Below are 10776 nucleotides of genomic sequence, written 5' to 3'. Positions count from 1 at the left end.
TAGAAGTCAGGGAGCTGAAAAGTACATTATTGTGTGTGTGTGTGTGTGTGTGTGTGTGTGTGTGTGTGTGTATGTGTGTGTGTACATGTATACACTCACATGCACATATATGGAAACCATAAGTCACCATCAGGTGTCTTCCTCAATTGCTCTCCATATTATTTTTGAGACAGGGTCTCTCAGTGAACCTGGAGGTCCCTGATTCAGCCAGTCTGGCTGGCCAGTGAGCCCCTAGGATCTCCTGTCCTCCCCAGCTTTGAGATTACAGGTGTCCACCATGCTTGGCTTAAAGTGACTGCTGGGGGCTAACTCAGGTTTTCATGCTTGTGTATCAGGCATTTCACCAATGACACCATCTCCCAAGTCTTGAATTTAAATCTTTATACCATAAATCTTTCTTGCTACTAACCTCATCCCTCCATACAAACCTTTCACAATATATAGATAGATATTCAGAGCTCAGGTCTAGAATCAGAGGGACTCTGTTACCAGCTATGTGCTGTTCAAGACCTAGTTTTTACTTGTGAAGAACTGGGAGTAACACATTCTATAGCTATGAACATTAAATGAAATGATGTATGACACAATATCATATACAAATCTTGTCAGAGAGTAAGAACTGTCAGCTATGGGGCTTCTTCCTCCTTGTAGTAGTGGCAGCTTCTACACAGGATAGGATCCCTATCTGATTCAACTTCATTTTCCCAAAATTACTGAGTAAATTATTAAGCAAATAGTCCCAGTGTCCTCCTGTTTAGCTCTGATTCACCACATCCTGGGCCTCATTATGATGTAGTCTTAAACCACTCTGTCCACACTTACCTCACTTTCCTCTGAATAGCTGCTGCCCTAACAGAGATCAAGGTAAAGCCAGTGGCTGAGGCCAAACCAACCAACCCCTTCCAGACACTGAGTCAGTATGTAAAAGTCAGGTGACTTCACCAGTGTGTTTACCTTTCTAACTCCTGGAGATAAACAAAGCTAGGCTATCTTGGCCCTCCCCTTACACAGGACAATGGTGGAGAGACAGGCACAGAGATGGGGCTCACTGGCAGGTATAATGCAGCTTCCATCATTTGCACTTCATGGGATGGACAGAAACACCAGTCCTGCACCACTGACTTCCAGTCTTTGGGGTCTGTGGTAGCCAGTTCTGGCTCAGGGCTGTACTTCACCACAAGACTATTTTTAAACTTGGTTGCACTGTTTAGCAGGATGCTACACGTTCACTGTAGATTGCCAGCCAGCAAAGAACCCTTTTTCCATAACCACATCAATCTAGTGGTTGCACTGAGTTTTGACATAGTTGCTAGTTACTTGTGCCTGTACATCATTCTCTTCATGATTTTATAGCTTTCTGTTCCCTTCTGTTATTGAAAGGTTATGTTCAACTTCAGTTTTAATTTACTTAACTTTCCTTCACTATTAAACACTATTAAACATTTAGATTGATTCTTAGTTTTCATTAAATAATGTTATAATATGCATTTCTGTACATAAATCAATTTCTGTATTTCTCATTATTTAATGAGCTAGATTCATGGAGTGAAATTATAGCAAGATGTATAAACACATTTATAATAAATAAAAATAGTTTACATGTCTTCTACAATTAGGAAATTAGAAGTATAAATTTGAGTATTATAACCTGTGATGACAAATGCTTAAAAAAAAACGTCATTACATGTTAGAAGTAGAGAGCCAAGCATGGTGGCGCATGATTGTAAGCTCAGCTACTTGGTAAGCTAAGGCAAGAGGATTACAAGTTCAAGGCCTATCTGGGCTACATAGTGAGTTAGAGGCCGGCCTGGCCAACTTAGCAAGACCCTTTCTCAAATTTCTAAAAGGAGCTTAAGATGTTATCTCAGCAGTAAAGCACTTACTTAGTATGCATGAGACCTTATGTTCAATCCTAATATACCACACAATAAAGTTAGAAGCAGACATAAATATTTAAAGTGCCAAAAGTTTAAAACCAGATTTTCATAGGCAGTTCCATGAAGATATTCAGAGGGTTAGCAGTTACAGGGAAGGAATTTATTTCAATGTTTTGGGCATTTTGCTTTACAGACAATGAAGTTTAGGCACTGTTGTGGTTTGGCTTTCTTGCATTTGGTCTGCCTTCATGTCTATGGTTAGGAGGTCAGCCATCACTATTTCTAAGTTATAAGTAGGATTCCATTTCCTAAAACTTATCAAAAAGTAGAGTTAGGAGCTGGAGAGATGGCTCAGCTGTTAAGAGCGCTTGCTGATTTTCCTTATGACCTGAGTTCAGTTCCCAACACCCACATTGGGCAGCTCACAACTGTCTGTAACTCCAGCTCCAGGGATCTGACACAATTTTCTGGCCTCCTTGGACATTTGTACACCTCTCTCTTTCTCTCTCTCTCTCTCTCTCTCTCTCTCTCTCTCTCACACACACACACACACACATACACACACACACAAATAAAAATAAATCATAAAAAAGATAGAGCTAAGGAAACCCAAGATTTAATTTAAAATGTAGAACAAAACAGAGTTAAAGAGTATGATTCTCTGCACCTCACATTCTAAATTCTTATAGCCCTCATGGCAGGAGCCTCATTTTACAGAGGACCCTGAGGTTCAGGGAGCTGGATACTTCTCCAAGGTGATGCCACCAGTACATAAGTAGAGAACTGACTGTGGACTACTTGCTGTTTGACACCAGCCCGACTGAGTTCAAACCCTGGCATTATCTAAGACATGATACGGCCCACAGAGAAATGCAAAGCAGCCACCTTCGTACTCCTAGAGAATATGCACAGTTCACTGTTAGAAAAAGAGCATCAGGTTTGACTCTGAGTGTTCCTGCACTCACATACACATACCCACACACAGATACACACATACACATACATACACATAATTAAAAAATAAAATAAAAGCTTTTAATAAAATATGCAGAATGGTGTCATCCCCACAAGCCTCCCTGGTGCTGTCCTTTGATAAATGTATCCCTACCGTCCCACACTCCTATTCTCCATACCACCCATAACCATGGCAACCAACAATCTGTTCTCTGCCTTTGTGAGTTTGTTCTTTTAAGAATATCATGTAAATGAACGAGCAGTATATAACCTCAGGGGACTGGCATTTCATTTAGGGTAATTCCTCAGAGTTTCATTGGAGTTTTGGTGTATATAAATAGTTCATTCCTTTTTATTGCTGAGTGTTATTCCATGGTATGTGTGTATCATAGCTTGTTCAACTACTCACACTGAAAGACATTTCCTTCTTCAGTTTTTGACTATTATGAATAAAGCTGCTGTGAACACATATGTACTAGTTTTGTGTTAACATATATTTTCTTTTCTCTAGGGCAAATGTCAAGGATACAATTGCAAGATTGTGTCATAAGTGTGTGCTTACTTTTGTAAGAAAACCACACTGTTTTCCAGCAGGGCTGTGCCATTTTACACTCTCCAAAACAGAATATTATGACCCAATTTCTCTGTATCCTGCCAGCACTGCTGTGACCATTGTTTGCTTTTTAAATATAAGGTAGATGATAATATTTCATGATGGTTTCAGTTTTCATCTCTGTAATGGTTAATAATGCTGACCATATTTTTTTGTGGTCATTTGCTCTTTTATATTCCTCTTTAGAGAAATCTCTTTTTTAAGTACTTTGCCCATTTTCTAATTGGATTGCTTGTGTTACTGTTTAGGCTAACTAATGAAAATGTGTTCATAGTGTCTAATTGGTATTTCTTGAATATTTAATGAGGAGGAACTTCTATTCATTCATATTCTTTATGAAAAATGTGTGAGTAGAGCCAGGCATGGGGGAATAGGCCTGGAATTCCAGCCCTTGAGAGATAGAGGCAGGAGGATCTCAGCCTGGGCTCCCCATCTAATACACACACACACACACACACACTCTCACACATGCACGCATGCACACCGAATGATTAACTGCACTGAATTTTTTGTCATTTGTATGATTATTATTTCTATTCCTGATTACATTATAGAAATAACACACCACCTATTTCATCTGCATCCTCTATGGTGCTTTAAAGCTATGAGATTCTTGATAAGGATTTGTTTAGTTGGCTGAAAAAAAAATCACTGTTAATAGGGGTGATAAACTAGGTTTACCTTTTGGTTAGATGAATTAAGTTTCTCCAGATTTAGCAATTTCAGGCTGTTATCAACTAGTTTACTTAACTAAATGTTCGTTCCTTCTTATTTTTATTAGATCTTTTATTACCATCAAATTTGATGAGTTTGATGCCTAATAATACGGAACTCTGACAATTGGGTTGTTTGACCTATAGTTTCCTTGATACTAAATTTTGGAATCTTTAAAAAAAATTTTATTTACTTAATTTTATTTTGTGCATATGAACATTTTGTCTGCATGTATATAAGTGCACCCATGTCATGCAATGCCCATGGAGGCTAGTAGAGGGTGGTGGATCCCCTGGAACTGGAGTTACAGATGGTTGTTAGGAGTCAGGTAAGTGCTGAAAATGGAACCCATGGCTGCTAGGAATTGAACCCAGGTACACTGGAAGAGCAGCCAGTGCTCTTAACCACTGAGCCATCTCTCCAGCCCTGAACTCTTTCTTTTTTTTTAAGATTTATTGTATTTTATTATTTATGTGTATGTCTGTATGAGTGTCTGCCACATGAGTGCAGGTGTCTGCTTGGAGGCCAGAAGAGGGTGTTGGATTCCCTGGCAGTGATGAGCCACCTGATGTGGGTCCTGGGAACTCAACTTGGGTTCTTTGGAACAGCAGCAAGTGCTCTTAATTGTCGAGCCACTTCTCCAGCCCCAAAGTTTAGAACTTTTTTTTGGGTAGGGTCTCATTATGTAGCCCCAGCTGACCTAAAACTCATTATGTAGACCAGGCTAGCCTTGAACCCACAGAGATCCACATGCCTCGGCTCCTTAGTGTTGGGATTAAAAGGATGAGGCACCATGTCTAGCCATGGACTCTTTGATTTAAAACTTTCCAAGAAAAGGCTTTGATACTTCTCGACTCTAGTTCTACTGAGTTGCTTTCTTCTACTTATTGATTTAAGTTACAAAGACCTCCTGAAATTCCAGTTGGGCTTGTTTGGGTTTTTTTTTTTTTTTCCTCTTTATATCACCAAATTCACCAGAGGCTCCTTCCTCAAGATGCCTCAGATAAACAGGTTTCTTACAACTTCATAATGCAAAAGGAATCTGAGTTGGTACAAAATCCAACATGTGAAATGTTAGCTGCACAAATTCTTTTGTTTCTGAAATCCTTTCCAAACCAGATTTGAGTTGAAAAAGTAGTATTGACATTTCTCCCCTTTACTCAGCTTTTAGAGAGAGAAGTGAGTACTCTAGGTCTGGCTGACTCGACTACATCATTTTTATAGATTCATTTTAAACTCATGTGTGTGTGTGTGTGTGTGTGTGTGTGTGTGTGTGTGTGTGTAGCAATGTACACTGAAGAGCAAGTGCCCACACAATCAGCTTCTATTGCAGCTGGCGCTACAGGAGGTTGTGAGCTGCCTGGCAAGGGTGCTGGGAACTGAACTCAGATCTCTTCAGGAGCAGTGTGTACTCTTAACCACTGAACCATCTCTCCAGCCCCTGACTCTGTGTCATTTTAAACAGTAGAGGGGAGTTTGCTCCAGTGGGCAGATTCTATTTTGTCATCAAACTTTCCACAGTGCTGCCTCTCTGGTCTAGACTCCCTGATGCCTACTCTGTCTGGTCAGCTGGAAGTACTACAACAGTCACTAAGAGCCCCTGGACTAACATTTTCTACCATCTTACTTCATCTTTCTACAGAATGTGACATTGGCAACGCTCTGCTTTGTGGAATGTTTTTGTCCTCTTAGGTAGCCTAACCCCTTTGTAGTTTCTCTCAGATTCACTTGCTCAGTCTCTCTGGCTGCATCTACTCTTACCAAATGTATTCATTTGCTAGGGCTCTGGTAACAGTACCACAGACCAAATGGATAACCAATGCAGTTTTCTTTTTTTCCAGAAGTCAGATGTACCAAATGAAGACTTCCATTGTGTTGGCTCCTTCTGAGGACTGTAAGGAGGAATCTGCTTGACTTGTAGATGCAGGCCTCTCTCTCTTTGACTTGTAGATGGTTGTTTTGTCTTTCTCTGCGTATGTTTCCCATACAAATTTCTTATTTATAAGCATACCAGTCACTTTGGGTTAGAGCTCAATCGAATGACCTCATTTTATCTGATCTCTGTAAAAAGTCCTATCTCCAAATATGGTCATATTCTGAGGTACTAGAAGTTTGGATTTTACTATATGATTTGGGGTGGCTGGGGGGAGGGTGCTGGTGTAGTGCTCTCCACAGCATCACTAGAGTCATCTTTTACATTGTATCTCATGAACTCAGTGAAAAATTTTCATCAGTATGTTTTGCCTTTCCATGAACACATCCTCTTTTCTCTTGCATCTTGGTTTCAGTTAACACCAGTTTTCTTTTGGTTTATTCCAAATCTCCAGCCCCTCTTTGTGGTCCTTCGTAAACTGCTCTTCCTCATCTTCTTCCTTATCAAGGTTTTCCAAGTTCCATTCGTAGCCTTCCAAATCCATCATCCCCTCTCCCTGGCGAACTCACCCACATGAGAATTTAATTACCAGCTGCTTTTACACAGAAGCTCCTTAGTGTCCACCTGGTCTAACCCTTTCCTGAGCTTTGCACCTGTATGTCTACTCGGACTCTCTGTCTAGCTGCTCAAATTCCATGTGAGAAAATGAATGCACCACCAGTCCTCTCTCTCCTCTTGCTCCAAACTTACTCTGCTTCCTGTATCCTCTACTGTGAAGGACATCACTGAGCCCTTGTATTTCCCTCCTTCCTCCTCCAGCCTCCACACATGTGAAAAACCAAGTCCCGTCAATTCCAATACACAAATGTTTCTTAAATACATCCTTTCCTCTCTCATGCCACCATAACTGGTCTCTGAGTCATCTCCCCTCTCTCCCACTAGCCCATCGATGCAGGCTTTATCCCTGCACCTAACTTGATCCTCAGCTTCCTTCATTTCAGCTTCGTTTCCAGTGTTCAGTGTCCCCCTAGAATCAGTCACTCATTGGAGGCCAGCCTTGTCCTTGGGCACTGCCTATATCAGGTCAACACCCTAAGAGCTCAGCCTGGGATTGTCCTGCCAGTCTCCAAGGACACTAAACACATATGTTGGGGGTGAGGGAGGAACTTCCGGCATTCTAGTCCTAGAAATATCATTACATAGTTATTTAGTCTTGGATAAATCATTTTTCCTCTGTTCCTTAACCCTAACAGTAATAATAAAAATGATGAATAATAATAACCATGTATGACATATCACTGTAAATCCCATTTGACAAACAAGAAACTAAAGATCACAATAGTTAAACAACTTGCCGAGTACGGTGGCACACACCTTTAGTCCCAGCACTAGGGAGGCAGAGACAGGTGGATCTCTGTGAATTCAAGCCCAACCTGGTCTACATAGTGAATTCCAGGTCAGCTGGGGCTACAGGGCTACAGGGAGACCCTGTCTCAAAAGACCAAAAAAATAAAAAATAAAAAACTTGTCCAAGGTGATACAGCCAAAAAGTGTGTATATGTGGGGGTCTTGTATTCAAACAGACAGCGATTACTAATAACAAAGGTACAAAAATAATTCAATCTAAATGCTGAAGCCATAGTAGTAGACTCCCACAAATGCTGAGTGATCACACAAACCTCTAAGCAGACATAGGAAAGTCAGTTTAGTTACTAGTTTCTTTTTGAAAATCTTCTTTTCTGCCTACAGATAGGATTCAAGTTCAAAAGCACATAGTAGAAAATAAAACCATAGGCAAGTATGGTGGTGCACACATTTGATCCCTGCATTCAGAAAGCAGAGACAAGCCAACCTGGTCTACATATCATGTTCCAGACCAACCAGTGCTACACAATGAGACACTGTCTCAAAAAGAAAAGCACTCACATTCCTGATTAATATTGTATGCATGCATGTATCATCTATAAAAGGGGAACACTTTACGTTCACTTTACATTCTGCTTTTTCCTTTTAAGCTGAACATGTTACAATTGTTCTTTAATAGCATTTTTAATGATTGTATGACATTCCATTATAGATATTCCATAAATAACCATTCACCTATTTTTAACACTTGCTTCTAAGAGTCCCTCATTATAAACAATAGTAAGAAGAATACTCATGTCACTAAACCTTTACTGATATACATTATTATATCCTTAGAATAAGTTGCTAAAAGATGAACTGTCTAATTAAAGGACATGTAACTTTAAGGATAGTAAGTTTCAGCAGATTATTACCCAGAAAGGTATCACCATCAGGGGGCACTATGGGTATAAAGATCCTTCCTTAGTAACATGGAGAATTCTTGCTTGCTTTTTAAATGTAATATTTACTACTTTGACAGAGAAAAGCAAAACTTCACTATTACAATTTGTGTCAGTTTTATTTCTGTTAAGACTCAACTTTGATTATTGCTATTTGTTGGTTCATAGCCGACTCAGAAGCACTGAAACAAAGAGAATCTTAACCATACAGTCAACAGCCAGTGATCCTACAGACCTCCACAGACCTCCAGACAGTGCCAGCACAATTCAGCAGTATCACTTCTACAGCTCCATGGAAACTATACACTCTGAAAAATTTTCATGTACAGATACACACACACACACACACACACACACACACACACACACACACACACACATATATTTAAATTCTTTTAGAGTGGAAAAGACATTTTACTTGGGAATTAAATTCTAGTCTTCTGAAATAAAACAGCAAAACTATTTTTCAAACCAGTAAATGCTGGGTAGAGATGAGACTTTCAAAGCAGTAATCATAAATGACAACTGACTGACTCCAGCTGCCCAGGCAAGGGCAGGGTAGGTGTGGCTCCTTTCAGGAAGTCCCTGCCCAGGCAACATGCCCCAACAAGAAGCCTTGTGGTGTCCAGCAAAGCAGGCAAGGTAGATTTCACCTCCATCCTCTTGAGCCACGTGGCCTCGGGTGACTTATTTGGCTTCTTTGTGCTCAGCTATTAAACAGCACAAAGCTAATGCCTGTCTGGACACCCGTGTGAAGAACAGCATTCAGTGAAACAGCACTAGTACAGAGCACACAGCACACGGGCTTCCAACACACAACGGCCAAATGAATGACTCCCTCCTAATACTACTCCACCCTGCCCAGCAGCGCCTACCACCTGTTCGTGACTTGCTATTTTTGTTTTGTATTTTTTTCTGTATGCAGTCACCCATTAGGATCCTCATGAATACCAAAATATTGGATGTTCCAGTCTCACATAGAAAGTGGAGTAGTAATTTGCATACTCCCACATACTTTAAATCATCCCTAGATTACATACAATGCCTTGTACAATGTAAATGAATAACAAAAGCCCTGCGCCCACTCAGTAGGCACAAAGGACCATTAGTGTTAACTACATGTTCTGTCTTCTAAGGAAAGATGGCTCACAGTTGGTCCTTTGAGTTCATGGATGTGGAACCCTCAGACTCAAAGAACTGACTGTGCCCTTTCTTCCCCTGCGTTGTTGTCTTTAGCCTCTCCTCTTTCGCTTGTTCTCTGCTTCCTTCACCTTTAGACCAAAGTGACTTTGATGTACCGAAAACTACATCTGAAAAGCATCTCACTCCAGATTTAAAATCAATTGACTCTAAACAGTCAATTTCTGGAAAAAATAAACCAGTCACCTTCAAAAATACAACTACCAGCTGCGTTGGGCCCTTCAAAACAAATTTATCTCATGTGGCAAAATAGCTCTTGTAGGAAAAAGAAAAGCTTCCTAATGTGGGAGTCTGTTAGCTAACCCTCACTCTCCCTTCCTGGGGTCCCACTTTCCCTTGAATAGACAACCGCGCATAAGAGCTCTCTAGCACACCTAAGAGCAAGAGGCAGGAAGGACAAATGTCAGAGCACTGGTCCCCAACCTCAGCCTCCCACTGAGGTCACCACCCAGTCTCCTCACAAGAGTTAACAGCAACCACTCACCATCTGGGATTCATCTTGCTTGCTTGCTGCTGAAAGCTCTGGAAGGATCCCATGGTGGATCTGGCTGTGGGAGTCTGTGCTGCAGAGGGAGAGCAAACCTTAGACGTCTGCTCGTGCCTCTGCTTCCTCTGCAATGAGGCAATGACTGTATACTCTAAACTTTTTCTTAAGAGAGTTCCTCTTTTCTCATTGGACTTTGCTCACACTTGAGAAAGATATTTTAACCCTTTCCTTGCTTTGTAAATTCTTTGATTTAGATCTAAATCTTAGGTTTTTAAAAACAATTCAGTGGCTTGAGTTCCAGATGAGAAGCTAAGAATCCCCTAGCATAAAGTAAGTTTAAAATGGGAAAATACCTCTGTGTTTCTAAAAGAATAAAAAGGCATTACAAAGTTTGGTAAGACAGTAAAAAATGTGATTTATTATGGATGTGAATTGGGACTGAGTAGCCCCCGCCCCTGCCAATTTCCACCATACAGATAATAGAAGACTTGACTGAGCCTGGGAAGGAGGGAGGTCCTCTTTTGAGGGATGCAGAAGCTTGGAGGGCAAACACAAAGTACAACTTTCCCTACAATAGCCAAAGACTACCTGGATAAAAGAGACTGCTCTGAAGCAGGAGCCTGAATGTAAGCAACATTATAAAGCCAAAAGGTGTACAGGAAAAAGAAATAATTCCTCATGTAGCAATTACACTAGAAGACGTTTCTTCATCTGAATGAAAAAAAAAAAACAAAACCATTCAAAAATGCAAC

General features: G+C 40.5%; 1 protein-coding gene across 2 annotated transcripts in view; it reads right to left on the bottom strand.

Moving 5' to 3' along the window:
• The window catches only part of Cd86 (CD86 molecule), an 85106-nt gene extending 74963 nt beyond the window's left edge, over positions 1-10143 (bottom strand). For both annotated transcript variants that reach the window (XM_008842931.3, XM_029568248.1), the window contains exon 1: positions 10022-10143. In XM_008842931.3, the coding sequence (XP_008841153.2) occupies positions 10022-10074 (53 nt within the window). In that variant the 5' untranslated portion in view covers positions 10075-10143. The remainder of the gene's footprint in view (positions 1-10021) is intronic.
• Between the last annotated feature and the right edge of the window lie 633 nt (positions 10144-10776).

This window comes from Nannospalax galili, unplaced genomic scaffold (genome assembly GCF_000622305.1).
Source record: "Nannospalax galili isolate Female #2095 unplaced genomic scaffold, S.galili_v1.0 scaffold18, whole genome shotgun sequence".
In the NCBI taxonomy this organism is placed as follows: Eukaryota; Metazoa; Chordata; class Mammalia; order Rodentia; family Spalacidae; genus Nannospalax; species Nannospalax galili.
Note: the sequence above shows the minus strand (reverse complement) of the source record. Positions and strands in the feature narration are given on the sequence as shown.